The sequence below is a fragment of the Ranitomeya imitator genome, chromosome 2 (genome assembly GCF_032444005.1).
Source record: "Ranitomeya imitator isolate aRanImi1 chromosome 2, aRanImi1.pri, whole genome shotgun sequence".
NCBI lineage: Eukaryota > Metazoa > Chordata > Amphibia > Anura > Dendrobatidae > Ranitomeya > Ranitomeya imitator.
Genome location: NC_091283.1, coordinates 827,432,511 through 827,452,093, shown reverse-complemented (window position 1 = coordinate 827,452,093; position 19,583 = coordinate 827,432,511). Strand labels below are relative to the sequence as shown.

The window sequence follows — 19,583 nt, the reverse complement described above, 5'->3', positions numbered from 1 at the left end:
TTACTTAAATCAGTGCAGGAGGACTGCTCGAGTTGGACGAGGAGTGCCTGTACATGGTTTGGCAGAAGCACAATCTTTAAGATGAATATCCTCCCTTGCATTTTATACATTATTCAGGCTATTCCACTCGGCATTCCCTCGTCCTTCTTTAGGAGCCTCGTGGATGTCCAAAGCAAATTCATATGGTCGGGTAAACCTCCACATATCGGTAGGGCCACACAGTGTCGTCCAAAGTCCTTAGGGGATATAGGGCTACCTGATTTCAGATCACATATTGCCTCTCACTTCTCTAGGGTTCTGGATTGGTGTAGGAATAGATCTGGGAAAGCATGGGTTGGGATTGGACGAGGTTTAACAAACATCCCTCTAATAAGTATTCCTTGGCTTGATTTATCTACAATTTCCACACTCAAAACTCATCCGTTAGTTGGAACCACTCTGACATGCTGCAATAATCCCTCGGTTAGTTCATCAATTCTGCACCCATATTCCTCTATGTACCCCTTTTTGGGTAATCTACTTTTTCCCCTGGGAATAGAGGATGACATTTTTCGGTCCCGGTTAAACAAAAGATAATTTCAGAGTGACACACTTTGGACAGGGAAACTTGTGGCCTTCAAAAGAACATCTTCAGGATCTCTTTACCACATCTCCCTTGGGACACTGGAGAATTGGCCAACTTTCTCATTTTTTTCCATCTCTCCCACTCAGAGCATTTTATAAAAATGATAAAACAATTATTGAAGTGGAATGTTCAAATACCGTCCCATTAAGACATACTTTGTCATTCTCGTATTCTCTACAGATTGAACCCCTGGACCAGTCTAAAACACGCTTCCAATCTCAATGGGAGAAAGATTTGGGTTCCACCTTAAGAGGATCAGTGGAGTCATATAATCACCTTGACACATAAATCCTCCATCAGCTTGAGATTTCAGGCGGCCAGCTATAAACTGCTTTCTCGGTGGTATAGGGTCCCAACTCTCCTACACTTTATTTCCAGATGCTAGTCCCATGTGATGGAGATGTGGGGAGGAGGACGGTGACCTACTACAAATTTTCTGGACCTGTAAACTCCTTCCTGGGGAAAAGTACAACTAGTGATTCGTAACTTCACTGATCTCATCTCAGACCTTGACCCAGCTCTCGTACTTCTCCATCACAGTAAAGTCCCTTTAAAAACATATAAAGATTCTATACTGAGACACTTGACCACGTCTTCTAGAGCATGTATTCCCTTGCTATGGAAAAGTAACACTATCCCGACAATCAAACTTTGGTTCTCCAAAATAAATGAGATTATGTTAACGGCGGTGCTCACCTCCACGATCAATAACTCCCATAATAAATTTTATAAAACACGGTTCTACTGGCTGGAGTTTATATCTTCTGCCAATTACTTTGACCTTTTGGAAGAAAACTAAGCCTATACTTCAGGTGCCTCTCTGACACTACCCTTACCCATACATCCCTTCCCCCACTTCCCCCTGTCTTTATGCGTATTTGTGTTTTTGGTTTTAACTTCTGGGGGGTTTTTTTGTTTGTTAATTCACATGAATATGTTACGACTCAACGTTTAAGTCTGAGTCACCACGCCGGCTCATCCTAACACACAGCAAACCAATTTACTACCAGCGACTGTACCTTTAATTGAGCTTACTTATTTCATTATGTTTTCAAATATTTTGGATATACTGTTTATTGTTATGGTTATGTGGTCATGTTTGACCTTCTACTTGTCAGGGCTGTGGAGTCGGTAAGCCAAACCTCCGACTCCTCAATTTCCATGACACCGACTCCATCAAATTGGACTCCGACTCCAACTCCACAGCCCTGCTACTTATGGCACAACTAGGATCCAATATTCGCATTTGTATTTGCATTCCCTTTTCAAAACTTAATAAAGATAAATTTATAAATATAAATATATATATATATATATATATATATATATATATATATATATATATATATATATATATATATTTCTGAAACTTCCATCATGTCATTAAACATCAACTCGGTATACCAAGGTCTTAACCAATTGAAACAACAAAAACCCTTAAACATTAACTTTAAATGTTAGAGTAAAAAGTTTCAGCTAGACCAAAAAATACCAAACAGTTCTTTTGACTGAAAAGGAGTGTTGAAGGGTCCAGCAATGGCAGCATCAGACGGATTAGACAGTCAAGATACAACGCATGACATATTAATTTATCAGATAACGGTTGTATATCAAAACAGGATTTTTGGTTGCTTACCGTAAAATCTGTTTCTTGAAGCCTCCATTGGGGGACACAGGAACCATGGGTGTATGCTGCTGCCACTAGGAGGCTGACACTATGCAAATAAAAAAGTTAGCTCCTCCTCTGCAGTGTACACCCCACCGACTGGCATTATACTCTTCAGTTAGTGAGAAAGCAGTAGGAGATAATGAAACAAGGTTGAAAAACCATAACCACAAACTTGAGAACTGTAACGTGAGAACAGTCATAGAACAGATAACAACAGAAAACATTGGGAGGGTGCTGTGTCCCCCAATGGAGGCTTCAAGAAACAGATTTTACGGTAAGCAACCAAAAATCCTGTTTTCTTTATCGCCTCTCATTGGGGGACACAGGAACCATGGGACGTCCCAAAGCAGTCCCAAGGGCGGGAAAACGGACTTCCATCAGGTCAGAGGACTCACCACTGCCGCCTGCAGGATCCTTCTGCCTAGGCTGGCGTCCGCCGATGCGTAGGTATGGACCTTGTAAAATTTGGCGAACGTGTGGATGGAAGACCAAGTTGCCGCTTTGCAAAGCTGTAGGGCGGAAGCCCTGTGGTGCACCGCCCAGGAGGCGCCGACTGCCCGGGTAGAGTGAGCCTTAATCCCATGAGGGGGCACTCTGTTCTTGACCCGGTAAGCCTCTAAAATTGCCGTTCTGATCCAGCGAGCAATAGTCGCTTTAGAAGCCGGCTGGCCTCTGCGTGTGCCATCAGGAATGACGAAAAAAGAATCCGTCTTCCGGAAAGAGGATGTTCTATCCAGATAAATCCTCACTGCCCTGACTAGGTCTAGCTTGTTCAACGATCGCTCCAGAGGATGAGTCGGAGCTGGACAAAAGGAAGGTAGAACGATGTCCTCGTTGAGGTGGAAGGTGGAAACCACCTTAGGAAGAAAAGAAGGTGGAGGTCGGAAGACCACCTTGTCCTGGTGAATGACCAAAAACGGAGGGCGGCAAGACAGTGCCGCCAGCTCGGAAACGCGGCGAATGGACGTGATGGCCACAAGAAAGGCCACCTTCCAAGATAAAACTGATAGAGGAATCTCCCTAAGAGGTTCAAAGGGAGAAACCTTCAAAACGTCCAGTACCAGGTTTAGGTCCCAAGCCTCCACAGGGGCCCTGAACGGCGGGATGGCGTGGGCTACCCCCTGAAAGAAGGTCTTAACCTGTGGCCGAGAGGCCAAGGTCTTCTTAAAGAGGATGGAAAGCGCAGAGACCTGACCCTTCAGGGAACTAAGAGCCAAGCCCGAATCCAGTCCTGCCTGAAGGAAGGCCAAAAGAGAAGGCAGAGAAAAAACCATAGGCGGCACGCGGTTGGACTCGCACCAACGGAAGTAGGCCTTCCAGGTGCGGTAGTAGATCCTGGAAGACGAAGGCTTCCGAGCCTGAATCATGGTGTGAATCACCCGGTCCGAAAGGCCGGACGCTCTTAGAACCGCGGTCTCAACAGCCACGCCGTTAAACTGAGCGACCGAGAATTCGGGTGGCAGATCGGACCCTGGGACAGCAGATCGGGCCTGTCTGGAAGGCACCAGGGAGCGTCCGCGAGAAGGTTGACGAGCTCCGCGAACCAAGCTCTCCTGGGCCAATCCGGGGCGATCAGGATGACCGTCACCCCTTCCGCTTTGATCTTCTTCAACAGTTTGGGAAGTAATGGAAGGGGTGGGAACAGGTAGGGCAGCTCGAACTGTGACCAAGGAATGGCCAGAGCATCGACGCCCACTGCGAGAGGATCGCGGGACCTGGAGACGAATTGCGGAACCTTCCTGTTGATTCGAGACGCCGTGAGATCCACATCCGGAGTTCCCCATCGAAGACAAATCTGATGGAAGACCTCCGGATGCAGGGACCATTCCCCTGCCGCGAGACCCTCGCAGCTGAGGAAGTCGGCGGCCCAGTTTTCTACGCCGGGGATATGCACCGCGGATATCACCGGAACCGTTGCCTCTGCCCAAAGGAGGATCTTGGATACCTCGGCAAGGGCCAAGGAGCTCCGAGTCCCCCCCTGATGGTTGACATATGCCACAGCCGTGGCGTTGTCCGTCTGGATCCGGACTGGAAGGCCCCTGAGGATCCTTTCCCAATGGCGGTGGGACAGAAAGATGGCCCGAATTTCGAGGACGTTGATCGGCAGCGCAGACTCCTGCGGCGACCAACGGCCCTGAACCGTCAGGTGGCGAAAAACCGCACCCCAGCCGATCAGGCTGGCATCCGTTGTCACCACCTGCCAGTGAACCGGAAGGAAGGACCTGCCCTGGGAGATGAGAGGAGACGTCAGCCACCAGTTGAGAGACCGCTTGACCCGAAAGGAGAGTCTGATCGGCCGATCCAGGGAGAAGACCGACCTGTCCCACTGAGACAGAATGGCTTGCTGAAGGGGTCGAGAATGGAATTGGGCGAAGGGAATCGCTTCCAAGGTAGCTACCATCCTCCCCAGAACCTTCATGGCCGATCGGAGGGAGGGAGGCCGAGGACCCTGGAGCAAGAGTATGTCCCGACAAAGGGTGGATCTCTTGTCTTTGGGAAGGAAGACTCTGGACTGATGAGTGTCGAAGAGCATGCCCAGAAAGATGATGCGCTGAGAAGGAATAAGGCAGGACTTCTTCCGGTTGACCAGCCATCCGAAACGGGATAAGGTGTCGAGAACAATGGACAAGCTTTCGTGGGCCTGAGCAAAGGACGGAGCCTTGATGAGGATGTCGTCGAGGTATGGGAACAGGACCAAGCCTCTGACCCTCAAAATGGCCATCAGCGCCGCCATGATTTTCGTGAACACCCTTGGCGCGGTTGCGAGACCGAACGGCAGGGCGACGAACTGAAAATGATCTTGTTGCACTGCAAAGTGCAGGAAACGGTGATGTCCGGGAAATATTGGAACATGTAGGTAGGCGTCCTGGATATCTATAGAGCATAGAAATTCCTGAGCCTCCATGGAAGCAATTACTGAACGAAGGGATTCCATCCTGAAGTGTCTCAGGCGAACCCTCCTGTTCAGCAATTTGAGGTCCAGAATGGGACGAACCTTGCCGTCTTTTTTCGGTACCACAAAGAGGTTCGAGTAGAAACCCGTGTACCGTTCCTTTTCTGGGACGGGAACAATTACCCCGGATTTTAGCAGAGAAGCGATGGCTGCGAAGAAGCCCGGAAACAAAGCGGGATCTTTTGGAGGACGAGATTGGAAGAAACGATCCCTGGGTCGGGAGGCGAACTCTATTTTGTATCCCGAGGATACAACTTCCCTGACCCATGCATCCTCTACTGCGGAAATCCAGACGTCCCTGAAACGGAGAAGACGGCCCCCCAACCTGGGAGTTGGGCTGGAGTCTTGCCGAGAGTCATGCGGAAGTGGATCTTCCAGTCCTGGGCCTGGACGATCTACCCTGGGAATAGCGAGGACGCCAGGACGGAGTGGGCCTGAAGGACACCGACTTCTTCTCTTGACGTGCCTGTGGCCTCTGTTGCTGCTGGGAAAAGGAGTTTGATGCAGCGAAGCGACGAAAAGGCCGAAACGAGCGAAACTGCCGTCTAGGGGGAGGGCGACAAGGTTTAGCCTGGGGGAGAAGGGAACTTGTGCCCCCAGTGGCGTCCTTAATGATCTGGTCCAGCTGGGAACCAAAGAGACGAGAGCCCTGGAAGGGCAGACTAGTGAGGGACTTTTTGGAGGACAAGTCCGCCTGCCAGGCCTTGAGCCAAACGGTCCGGCGGATGGCAACGGCATTGCTGGAAGCCTGAGCCGCACAAGAGGCGACATCCAGGGAGGCGGAAACCAGGTATTCACCCGCGTGGGAAATCTGGTTGGCAAGTTCCGCTAATTGCGCGGGAGGAGCCCCGTCCAGGATACCTCGCCGTAGATCCTTGGCCCATTTTGAGATGGATTTTGAAGCCCAAGTGGAAGCAAAGGCTGGGCATAGCGCTGCTGAAGCCGCTTCAAAGGCAGATTTCGCGAAGGATTCTATAACTCTGTCGTTAGAATCCTTCAGAGACGCTCCGCCGGACAGTGGAAGCACCGTGTTGGTGGACAGCCTGGAAACAGGGGGATCCACCGAGGGAGAGACCGTCCAATTGGCGGTAAGATCTGGTGAAAAAGGATATAACACCCCCAGGCGTTTTCCCCTCTGAAAACGTCTGGTCGGATTCTCTCTCTCTCTGGCCAGGATTTCCTCGAATTCAGGATGAGGAGCAAAAAATTTTGAAGGTGGTTTGGCCCGTCTAAACGAAACCGCCTGATCTGCGGGTTCCGTAGAGGGATCCTTAATGCCACAGGTTTGGTTTATAGCCCGAATGAGGTTCTGGACCGACTCACTCATGGTGGCGATTTGGCTAGGATCCAGCTCCGAAATCTCCTCTGAGGGCGCATCAGATAAAGCCTCGCCTGACTCAGGGGAGGAGGAACGGTGCGACACCAACCGCGGGGGAGGGCCGGGCGGCGAGATGGAACGCGAAGAGGACTCAGACCGACGTTCCTGTCTGGACCTTTTGTAGCTTGGCAAGGAGGTCTCGGGTGGCGGTTCCTGCGACCCGCTGGCCACGGCAGGGGTCTGCAGGGGTAACCGATCCAGCGCGGACACCAAGGTTTGAGATACCCGTGTTAAATCGGCCACCGATTGTGACAGAGAGGCGGCCCAGCCTGGGATGGGGGATCACTCTCGGGCGGAACAGTCGGGGGATCCTGGGCGGTGGGAACAATCGGGTTGCTGCAGGACTGACACAGCGGAGAGGACTGACCTGAGGGAAGTTTGCTGTTACAGGACGAACATGCAAAGTACGTGACTAAGGCAGAAGATGAAGAGGTAGGGGGGCGAGAGCGGCCCCCTTTAGAAGACATTTTGAGAGATCCCTGAAGATGCCAGTGGGTTAGGGGACAGTGGGGCAGAGAAGGGTGTCAGTCTGCAGTGCAGCTACTCACGGACCCGGTCCTGGAAGATGTCCCACTTGTTGCTGTATTCTTGCGATGCTGAGCCCACAGAAGATGCGGGCGAAGGAGCGTGGCGCGCTGCGTGAGGTGCTGCGAGGGCTGCTTGCTGTGTGAAGCGGCGCACACCAGCTGAGAGTCCCACGAGGAAGGGGGGCGGAGCCAGACGCAGAGGCGCCGGTGGGCAGGGCGCAGTATGTCGGGTGGGAAAAAGCCCGCCCGCAGGAGCGGAAAAGAAGAGGCCGAAAACCGGAAGTAGGCCCCGGCCGAAGCCGGGGCCTAAATTTGGAACCGGCGGCTGAGAAAAAGAGCCGCGGCGCCGAAATAAAGCGCCGGAACAACGCGGCGTGAGGAAGGCTGGCGCCGCAGCCTGCTTAGGCTGCGCCGCTGAAGGGCGCCGCAGAAAAAAACACCCACCTGCGGCGCCAGCAATGTGCCGCAGGGAGACGCGGCGCGACAGCCTGCAGGGCTGCGATGAAGGGCACCGCAGAACACCACCTCCTGCGGCGCCAGAGCAATGCGCCGCAGGGAGACGCGGCGCGACAGCCTGCAGGGCTGCGACGCTGAGGGGCGCCGCAGAACACCACCTCCTGCGGCGCCAGAGCAATGCGCCGCAGGGAGACGCGGCACAACAGCCCGCAGGGCTGCCGCGCTGAGGAAGCTGAGCTGCGGCGCCAGAAGATGTGCCCAGAGTAAGAACCGCAGCGCTGGTAATGCGCGCGGAAAGTGCTGGGGGGATAGAGTGCGGTGGCCTAAAAGGGGGGCCCCTCGCTGAAGACAGAAGGCCCTTGGTAAAAGGGAAGAAGAAAGGCGACAGGGAGCCCCTAACAAGAACCCCCCCTAACAAAGATCCGGGATGGGAAGGGGGAAAATACTCACCCAAACATCCCACGCTGGTACTAACCTTGAAAGGGTTTGAGACGTCCAGGGAGCTGATGGACGTCCTCGTCTCCTCCGACCGACAGGCTCTGGTGGGCGAGTGGGTGGGGGACGGAGCCAGGACCGGACTTCTGAGCACGCTTGTGTGCTAGGATCTTGGTCTGGTGAAGGATCTATGAGGATACGGGGTGGCAGTACACGCCGTACTCATAGTCCGCTTTGTGGGACTACAGGTGTGACTGTTCACCCTGTATCCCATCCGGAAAAAACCTGTAAAGGAAACGACGCACATTGAGGTAGATAAGGGTCTAATGAAAGACCCGTGTCCACCTCCTACTGACACTAAGCTAAACTGAAGAGTATAATGCCAGTCGGTGGGGTGTACACTGCAGAGGAGGAGCTAACTTTTTTATTTGCATAGTGTCAGCCTCCTAGTGGCAGCAGCATACACCCATGGTTCCTGTGTCCCCCAATGAGAGGCGATAAAGAAAAAGGATTTATCTAGGGAGGATAGAAGGTGCCTAACCCTCTACAGATGACCCTTCCTGACAGCGGAGGTTGGCACCCTGGGTATAGATTTGGCGCCCCCGCTCCACATTGACTGACACTTGTAGACCCTAAGCAGGACTCCTTAACAAAAGCCACCAAACACCGTAATAAAAATAAAGTGCTAATAGTGCAGAAAAACAGTTACTCTACTGTGCTTAATCCGCGCTGAGCCGCACGATGATCTAGCTCAACCACACAGTGATGGACTGACATACATAACCGCTCCTAATGTCTATGATCTCATAATGGTGTATAGAGCGTTACAGTATATCACTGGTCAGAGACAAACCATATAGGTATTAATGGCCTAGTACACCCATATAGTGGGAAACACAATACGTTATTTATAGAGCGCAGTGCTGCACAGCAGATTTTATATATGAAGCACAATACAGCACAATGACATGCCCGCAAAATGTATTCAGATGGACTAGGCCCCAGCCTACATACACATTAGCAGTGGCCCAAATAGCAAAATAGCATATAAACGTGTGCATTAGTGATAGTCCGGAAAGATGTATAAGCAAAATAGCACAAGAGTTCAATGTATAGCAAACACGTCTATTAGGCTACTTTCACACTTGCGTCGTTTTGCCTACGTCGCAATGCGTCGTTTAGGAGAAAAAACGCATCCTGCAAAGTTGTCTGCAGGATGCGTTTTTTCCCGATAGACTAACATTACCGACGCATTGCGACGTATTGCCACATCGCAACCGACGCATTGCCACATCGCAACCGGCGTGCGACGGTTGCGCCGTGTTGTGGCGGACCGCCGGCACAAAAAAAGTTCAATGTAACTTTTTTTGTGCGTTATGCGTGGCCAAAGCTCCGCCCCCTCCTCCCCGCAACTCACAATGGGGCAGCGGATGCGCGGAAAAATGAATCCGCTGCCCCCGTTGTGCGGCGGTTCCACAGTATGCGTCGGTACCTCGAGCCCGACGCTAATGTGAAAGTAGCCTTAGAGGGGATAGTACCGCAATATGCATATAAATAGCAAAAAACAACTGTGAAACAGTATATAAACTGTGAAAAGGGTATATGTATCACAGGGCCATGCCCGTAATATAGTGGACACTTATCTCGTAAAGGCTAGTGCCCCGTCCCTGGCAGCCTCAGAAATCAGCGTTCCAGTGTCTGAGGCTGCCCGTGGGCTACCATAACCTTTCCTCGATGAACCCATTTGGACCTACAATAGGGGAAAACACGTCGGGACATAATCGGATATGTCTCAGAAATTGTCTAAAGCCGAACTATAAAAAAAAAAAAAAAAAAAAAAAAAAGAGGATGACATGAGGGTCCCTGTGCCTTATTTACCTTGTTAGTCAGTTGCCCGTTCATGGGATGGTACCGTAGTATCAACGCTTTTGTTACCTGCATAAAAACAAGATCGGTCATCAGCTATAAGGTCAGTATGGTGGTTAGAGGGTCTCAGAATTCATTACAAGGAAGCGATCATCAGAAAATGATCTACTGTATGAAATCGGTGCTCATCTTCATCCTCACCCAAGCCAGGAGCGTCACCGCCGGAATTCTTCTGCTTTGATCTTCCAGTCCTGACTCAATCTTTTCCAAGGCACTCCGAAGTATTTCATCAAGCTGCTCCCCTAAGGTGGAAAACCCAGAAATGTAAACATTTTGAACACAACGTTACTTACCGAACTAATGATCTGACCGCAGCACATACCTAAAAGGGTGGTCCAAGTAAAAAAAAAAAAAAAAAAAATTATATTATATATTATATATATATATATATATATATATATATATATATATATATATATATATATATATATATATATATATATATATATATATATATATATATATATATATATAATTTTTTTATTTTTATTTTTTTATTTATTTATTTTTTTTTACATACCCTGTCTGAAAGCTTATATGACCTTTTAGTATCGCAATCTCCTGATCGGAGAGGACAGCCAGTACAAGTGCGCGGATGTTGTGCCCTGCTTTGAGTTAAACGGGCACTGTGTACCCACTGATTAAAGATGATCACAGAGGAAAACTTTGTGACCAAAACTGGGTTGTGACGAGCGGCGATCTGTAGGAATTCTGGATAAGCGTTGAGCAAAAATATTTTGCAGGACTCTAATCCAGTGGTCGATGCAGGCAAGCAGAGCGTTGTGAACCTCCTCCTAAATACCGGGATCCCTGCCGCCTCTGAGTAGTCCCGGTGAGATATCGCGTATGACTTGTGCTACAATTAAGATGTCGCCCTGAGTCTATCAATCAGGAACGGTGCCAGGGATGCCAGTAGGTAGGAGGCGGCTCGCAGAACTCTGCTCCAGTGATCACTGGATTAGGGTCCTGCAAGCCTTTATGTTCAATGTTAAACGCTGATATAGTCCAGTCCTTTAATGTTTGATACTATAGTATTGAAGCCGAAGAGTAAGCACCATAATCACTGACCTGCGGGACATTTATTTATTAGACCAGCAAAGCATTTAGCAGCTGATGTAAACGCGAACGCATAGCATCCAGCCAGGCTCAGGGACAGCAAATCCTGCAGCAAGCGGCTCAGGTGTGGGATCTCCACCTGCGGGGAAAAAAGACAGTTTAAAATAAGAATTGACTTGAGCAAAAATCAAGCACAATCATGGTAGGTTGTACATATATATATTACTGTACTTACATTTTTTGGCAATGAGCATACAAATGCCATGAGCAGTGCAACAAGGCGGCTCTGAGGGGCTGAAGGACCATCCATCTGGAATCAGAAAAAAAGATAATCACTTACTGGTAATTTGATTTTCCTGAAACTCATGACAGCACCTGAGAAAGAGAGATGGATCCGCCCGATCACTGGACAGGAGGCCAAGAGCGAACAATGAAAAAGGCAGCTCGCACTTCCTCCATCAGTGGTTTTCAAGAAGTCAAGTAGGACATTGTTGACATTTTTCCATTGAAGGCCCCTTTAAAAGGTCAAGATCTGGACCGTAAGAATTCTTTCTGGTGTCAATGATCACCTAATGGTTCAAAAATGTCTTCCCGACTCTACCCTTGAGATGTAGATTGAGCCTCCCAGAACGCCAAAGTGGGTCCAGAAACCAGAATATAGATTTAGCTGCCGTTTCTAAATCTAGGCCCCGGCTTCAGCATGGCCTAGTCCTGGCGATTAGCTCCTCCCCATCTTCCCTGTTCTTTATATAAATTCCCTTCAGGTCAGTCCTCCCCCCTTTGTTGTGACTGTAGCAGCCCCCCTGCACCTGCTACCCATAAGTCCCCTACTGCCCCAGGAGAGAGTGGTCCCTCTACCCATGTGGGTCTCCTCTCTGTGACAATCTGTGGCGGACCTCACCAACGTATCACAGACCATGGTGTTCGTTATTGACAGATTGCCTGTTCCTCCCTCCGCTGTCGCCAGACGATCACAAGACTCACTGGCAATGCCATCCAGGGGCCGTAAGAGATCTGGGCAGGAGCATCGTTTTAGACATTCCTCCCACTCTCCCCCTGGCCTCTCCCAGCGGACATCTTCTTCCCGATCCTCCTCTACGGAGTCAGCTGTAGCGGTTTCGGATATACTGTCCGAAAATTACTCAGACCTGGATTTTGACCGAGCCTCTAATATGAGAGACATGGTCCAGAGCCTCATTGTCGTAGTTAACCAGACCTTTAACATTAAGGATACCGCTACAGAACCCGCAGAACAGGCGGTTTCAATTGGACGGTCAAGACCAGGGTCTTTGCCCCTCAGAGAATTTGAGGAGGTCCTTTCCAGGGAACGGGATTCTCCAACCAGCCGCTTCCAAAGAGGGAAGCGCCTCGGCATCCTATATTCCTTTTCCCTTGAGGAAATTGGACCGCTTCTCTGTCTGTGGACTCTCCAGTTTCCAGACTGTCCATCAACACGGTCCTTCCGCTTACGGATGGAGCATCCCTCAAGGACATCAATGACAGGCTCATAGAGTCCTTTGCAAGGTCAGCCTTTGAAACGGCAGCTTCTGCATTGTGCCCTGCCTCTGCTTCCACCTGGGTGGCAAAGTCTATAGCCGCATGGGCTAAGCAGCTCCGTCAGGGCATTCTTTCTGGGTGCTGACCGGAGGAATTGGCCAACCTCGCGGACCAAATTTCTCATGCAGGGAAGCACATGGTATCCGCCTCCCTGGACGCTGCTTCATGTGCTGCTCGGGCCTCCAGCAATATAGCGGCCGTCCGAAGGACCATTTGGCTTAAGGCAAGGCAGGCAGACTTATCCTCCAAGAAGTCCCTTACCAACTTGTCTTTCCAGGGTTCCCGTCTATTTGGCACCAAGCTGGACCAAATGATTAAGGTCACTGGAGGGACGCGCTCTCTCCTGCCTCAGGCCAAACCCTGCTGTCCTCCACCTTCACCATTTCTCTTCGACTGAGGATTTCTCCCGTCAATAAAGGCCACAGGCTCGCCAGGATAGGAAAAGGGTTTTCTCCTCCTCCAGGCACTCACGTAACGTGCAGCATAGATCTCCCAGGAACAGTCCTGGCAGTTTATCCTCTGCATGACCCGTCCTGGATCTAAGTTTGCTGAACAAAAGGAGTCCGTCTGTGTCATTGCAGGATGGAGTCCATTCGTTCAGTAAATGCTTCCTTGGAACTGCAGGAGTTACTGTTCTCCATGGATGCCTTTCTCCATGTCCTTATTTTCTCAGGGCAACAGAGACTCCTGCATTTTGTGGCGGGCATGACCATTTTCAGTTGGTCGTCCTGTCTTTCGGGCTCACAACCGCTCCCAGGGTCTTCACAGGAATCGTGGCAGTGGTAATGCCCTTTCTACGGATCAGAGGTCCAGTGTTCTTCCTGTACCTTGACGAAATTCTCATCATGGTTCGGTCCTTTTATCAGGCCCAGGAAAGTCTGTTCACCGTTCTCACACCCTGTCTCAGGGGGTGCAGATCACTCTTTCAGCACCGGACTGGCCCAGGAGGTCTTGATTCGACGAAGTCGTCAACCTTCTCGCAGACGCCTTATGGAGGCCCCCAGACAGGCTTGATCTCCTGTTCAAGGGTCGATCTGCCACGCTGCGCCCCTGGATCGAACTCCCGTAGGACCCCCTGGGACCTTAATTTAGTCCTGGAGACTTGAGTAGGCTGGCCCTACAAACAAGACATGAGGCCATGCACTACTGAGATGTGAACAAAGGAGGTGCTGACAAGACAGGCTCTTTCACCAACTAAGCCACAGCATCTAAATGAGAAACGCCAGGCAGCGAGGCTCAACGCCAGGCAGCGAGGCTCAACGCCAGGCAGCGAGGCTCAACGCCAGGCAGCGAGGCTCAACGCCAGGCAGCGAGGCTCAACGCCAGGCAAGATCACTAAGCCTAGATAGGTACTAAAGCATTAAATGTAGATTCTCCAAGACTGATGTTAGCGTTTCAGCACCCAACTGGGCCTCTGTACTCACTCTGCCTTTTTACTTTAGGTTGCTACAGAAGACACCATAGTGTTCCATCATTCCTGGCTGCTCCAGCCGTCTGCTCAAGGGTCCTACAACCAGAGGACAGGAAACCACATTGAAGGAGGAATGGCCCTTTTAATTTTTTGCTCTTGGCTTCTTGTCTAGTGATTGGGGGTGAAACCTACTCTCGCTCTGGTGCGGTCATGGGTGAGGGGAGAAAAAGACAATTCATTTTACTATCAACATAAAACACACATCCTTTAGGGCGCAGTAAGGTAGCCAGATAACACGTACGACGATCGCCGACTGACTGCACCCTTGAACAAGGATCTGATAGTGTGGCAACAGAGAGAACCAATCAAATGGTGACTGCAGATTTCCTAATGGAACAGCCATTATTAAAAGTTTATATTGTTTTACGTGTAATAGCAGAATATGGAATAATGTTACTATGTTACTATGTTACTAATCCCCCCACCTATTAGTACATATTCAGGTGACCGCTGTCCAGTCCTTCCCAATATTCCCCTTCGTCAGACCAAACTGCGCAATCTTTAATGTAAAAAGGTCCCGACACTTTTTTTCAGAGAAAGGGAAATGTCCAATTTGGGTACACTATTCTGAATTTAGGTGGGGAAGTGGGTGAATGAGTAGAGGGACAAAACCAGACAGGTGTATATGGATGGCTGGAGTATAATCTACTGCAATTATTGATGTGAATGTCCATCTATGAAGCACAAATCATTGGCCTTCGAGATGTAGTTGATGGAAGATGCCGAGTAATGAGATGTTGATAACACATGTAGACAGAAATGTCCTCGGTTCGGCCCCGCTGAGATTTGCTGCATGCTCGTACTGTGGCTCGCTGCTAAGAAGCTGCTGCAAAATGTACAATTACATACAGCCGATTCCAGAGACGCATTAAATAAAACCTCAGTATTTCATAAAACAAAAAAAACAAAAAATCCAACCTCATTACCTGGAAAGGAAGGAACTTCGAGGTGAGGCTATTTTCACTAAGAATGGAAACATCTCCGTCCAGGAACAGGTTCACAATCTGAGCTGCACTCGAAGACGATAACCTGCGAGTGCAGAAGAGAAGGCGAGTGACATATCGGTCCTACGGAGGGCCACGACCGCCATTATATTATACGACTACTCACTCAGGACTGAGCCGTGTGCTGGATGCAATGATTAATGACGCCATAGCTGTGAGGACGCTGTCGTTGAGGAGGACGTGAAGATCTGCTGCGTGCCCCCTGTCTGAGAGAGAACACGATACATTTTCATTTCTTACGAGAGTTATTGGAGTTGGCACAAATCTATTCCATTGGCTTCATCAGTGGATGGGAGCCTTGAGAACTGCCTCCAACCTGCCGACATCAGCGGCTCTTCCATTGATTAACCAGCCCACGTGCGTCTCATCGCAACGTTGGCATCACACCAGGCCAGGTAATCGCAGATGCCAAGAGCCAAAAGGTGATTAGGGCACCTGTCCACTGATGAGGCCCGATGGACACCATAACACTGTCAAGGTAAAAATATATGTCTTTATACTCTTTTGTACTTTTATATATTCTTATGCTGTGAAACCAATAAGTTTTTCCCCTTTGCTTGCAAATCCAAATTTAACTGTATTTAAGATGGCTGCCAGTATTCACCTTTGCCCCACTTTCACTCGGCTGAAGGAACAAGCTACACATTCCAGAAGGACAAGTATCATTTCTCTGGAAATGATACTTAAAGCGATGTGGACAAGATGTGGACAAAGGAAGATTCATCAGATGACGTCAGGACCAACCAGAAGGACTGAATACTAGATACATTGCTTAACTCCCGCCTAACCCCGCCCTCTGCACACCTTCCCCCAATAGATCATGTAATATTGTGTATCAGGAAATAAAGTTCAGTTGTTGCTGTGACGTTACACACGAGCGTGCAATGAGTTTGAACCAGCATTGTGTCTGACTCATTCTTATCCGGTACCAACATGCTCCTAATCTGATTTGGAATGACTGGTGGATGAAGGGTATTGTCGTGACGACCCCGACAATTTGGAAATGATACTTAAAGCGATGTGGACAAGATGTGGACAAAGGAAGATTCATCAGATGACGTCAGGACCAACCAGAAGGACTGAATACTAGATACATTGCTTAACTCCCGCCTAACCCCGCCCTCTGCACACCTTCCCCCAATAGATCATGTAATATTGTGTATCAGGAAATAAAGTTCAGTTGTTGCTGTGACGTTACACACGAGCGTGCAATGAGTTTGAACCAGCATTGTGTCTGACTCATTCTTATCCGGTACCAACATGCTCCTAATCCGATTTGGAATGACTGGTGGATGAAGGGTATTGTCGTGACGACCCCGACAATTTGGCGCAACCAACGTGGGGCGTGGCCCGCGATCCGAGACCCCCAGGACCCATGCCTGGACGTCCGTGGACGATACCCGTAGTGGCTGACCTCGAGGACTGATCACCCTCCAAACACGGTAAGTGGAGAACACATACTATGTATGTGTCACACTTGCCAGTGTTTCAGCCATTATTGGTTTGTCTGTGGTCTCCTTGGGTCTGGGGAGTGACCGGTCGAGTGGTGAGACCGAGCGCGATCCCGTGCCACGCTTCGAACCAGCAACTGAGAGACGTCGCACTCTGCACGTCCTCGTGTACACCACACCTCCTCCACCGGTCATTGTACTCCATTCAACCACCCTACCCGTGACTGTTGCCTAGTAGTGATAGAGTGAAAGATTGAGAAGTTTGTGGATTGGGATAGGAGACGTAGCCTCTGTGATATTGCACGCACATACATTGGTAATTAAGACGTCCCAAGAGGGGGACCACCAGAAACACTTGCACACACTTGCACATATCGGTAATTAAGACGTCCCAAGAGGGGGACCACCAGAAACACTTGCACACACTTGCACATATCGGTAATTAAGACGTCCCAAGAGGGGGACCACCAGAAACACTTGCACACACTTGCACATATCGGTAATTAAGACGTCCCAAGAGGGGGACCACCAGAAACACAGTGGAGGGGTCTCACTAGGAGACAGCCTCCCAACGTTTAGAATATCGTGACAGGGCAGACTGTAATCACTGGTGTTCAGGTTAGGGAAAAATATTGAGCGCGAGGCTCTTTATTCATAACACGTGGAGCGCGAGGCTCCGTGTTAGGACACAAGTGTTGCTGTCGCTGTCAGCGGCCTACTGCAGAAGGGCATAGTATTCTGTGAGTCATGTTACGTCTCTTAAAGAAGAAGTCCGTGCCCCACAGGTTAGATGAGGATGCTGTGGAAGTCAAGACAATAGTAGAGTCACGGGAGGGCAAGAAGGCAGTCAAGAATGTTGAAAGATGAAGGACTGCTAGAACAAGTGCAAGCTCATCTGCGAGTTGCGCGAGGTTTAAAGAACGAGCAAAAAGGTTGATGGAGAGGAAAGATGAAAGGATGCAGAGCCCGTGTTTGGCTATAAAATACCTCAATTATTAGTTTTTCTAGGGTGTTCTGGCAAATGAGTTGTGTGAAGGTTTTGTAGAAATCAATTGAGTCTGAGAATTGCTGTATTCCGTCACTGTGGTTTTCCAAAACACCCCATGGGAGGGGGGAGTCAAATAGCTGCGTTATTGTTTTATTTTGTGTTGAGGAATGCTGTAAATTCTTATTTCTGTGTTTAAAGCCGATGGGAGGGGTGAACCCCTGCGCGAATTGTTTTTCTGATTTCTCCTCTTTGTGCTGCGGGCCAGAGAAAGGGGGGCCAAAGTTTCCAGAAGAACTTAACCCAGTCTGTATCAGCAGCTGCAGCGATCCTCACTCGGTCTCTAGTCCCCCTCCCCTCGCAGCTTCAAGGACACAACTCGCAGCTCGCTTCCTTATCAGTGGCCCAAGAAGCAGAAGACTTCAGCTCCAGCTCCCCCTCCCTTACACAAATTCAGTCTTACGCTCCAATATTCATTTTAACCCTGTGTCTGGAAATCTCTCTCGCCATGTTAATTCTCAGACCAAGACAGGACAGATGGATTTGTAAATATTGCGGTCAGACAAACCCAGACTGGAGAAATACTTGTATGATCTGTGCTGCAACCCAATCTAAGTGAATTACACTGATTCCTGTCCAGATAAGATCACATGTAGTGAAATAAGAAGCTGACACAGGATTGTGGGTAGTGGGGACATTAACTTTGGGAGTAAGCTGACAGTAATCCTTTTGGGAAGGAGCTGTAGACCAGCATGTCATGTCACCCCCAACCGGTCATCTAGTCACCCCCACCACCAGAGAACCAACCACATCAGGTAGTGTAAGACAGATACAGGAGTATTATCCCTGAAAGCCCTCTGACTAGCTAGCTACGCTAAAATAATTGGCTGACCCTGAGAACAAACCTTTCCCATTATACAGACAAAGACAATATGATGGATGTATAAGTGCACCTGAGCAGACCTAGAGAGTTGGTGAGCCAAGATGATGGTCAGATGGTATTTATGTTATATAACCCCTATGTAGATGAGTATAATGAGATGTTTATCTTACATGCCCTTTCCACGGTTATGATGGCCCTGATAGGCCCAGATCCACCACCAATAATGCCTGTAAAAAAAAAAAAAAAAAATAGGGGGGATAGTGTCTCTAACCCTGTCAGTTAGAATATGCCTATGTCACGTTACTTCAGTATGTGGGTAATTTTTTTGTTTTTTGTTGTGTGCACAGACAGAGCAGGAAGCCATTGTTGCCACTGTTAGTTTTCACAAGTATCTGGCAGATCTGAACTGTCGGGTTTCGGCCTTGAAACTCCGGTTCTGCCTTGGTCAAGTGATATTTTTGGGTCACTGTCTCCTTCAGGGTGCCAGACACCTCACAGAAGAAAGAAAAATAGCCGTCAGCTGCAAAGGATGAGACTGAACTCCAACGTTTTCTTGGACTATGTATTTATTGTTGTCAGTGGATACCGGACGCATCCCGCATAATGCAATTTCTTTACAAGGCCCTGAAAGACTGTTCAAGATATGGTGATGATTTTGGCAGACTCCACACAGGATACGCTGTTACTATGGAAGACACTGTAGTGCACGGAGCTGCACTCACTCCCTCCCTCCCTGTCAGCACAAGAAGCAGAACGTCAGGATCTGTCTACTGCATGTGTCCTGGTCAAAGACAGACGGGCTAATATATACACGGACTCACAGTATGCATTTGGTATTGCTCATGATTTCGGAGCTCTATGGACCAATCGAGGATTTGTTACTACTGCCGGGACTCAGTGAAGAATGCTGAAGCTGTTAAAGCCCTCATGGACTCAATCGAATTACCTACCCAGGTGGCCATTATCAAAGTTAAGGAGCATGGTCCTAGGAACAGTAAACAGACTGTTGGTAACGCCTTTGCAGATATGCAAGCAAAAGCTGCTGCTCTTCTACCCGTTGAACAGACCATACCAGCTATGGTGACCACACGCTCTCAGCGTAAACAGTTACAAGAAACACTGACTCTACAGGAACCTGATGATCCACGACAGACTGAGGTTTTCTGCCGGACCCCGCAAGACCGCTTAATGATGATGCAGAGAATGT

At 49.3% G+C, this 19,583-nt stretch overlaps 1 protein-coding gene across 2 annotated transcripts in view; it reads right to left on the bottom strand.

Moving 5' to 3' along the window:
* Positions 1–19,583, bottom strand: part of MMS19 (MMS19 homolog, cytosolic iron-sulfur assembly component) — an 80,242-nt gene that overhangs the window by 24,510 nt on the left and 36,149 nt on the right. For both annotated transcript variants that reach the window (XM_069754033.1, XM_069754034.1), the window contains exons 20-25: positions 15,164–15,263; positions 14,980–15,082; positions 11,261–11,335; positions 11,038–11,164; positions 10,111–10,211; positions 9,922–9,978 (exon numbers count right to left, since the gene is read on the bottom strand). In XM_069754033.1, coding sequence (XP_069610134.1) covers positions 9,922–9,978; positions 10,111–10,211; positions 11,038–11,164; positions 11,261–11,335; positions 14,980–15,082; positions 15,164–15,263 — 563 coding nt within the window. The remainder of the gene's footprint in view (positions 1–9,921; positions 9,979–10,110; positions 10,212–11,037; positions 11,165–11,260; positions 11,336–14,979; positions 15,083–15,163; positions 15,264–19,583) is intronic.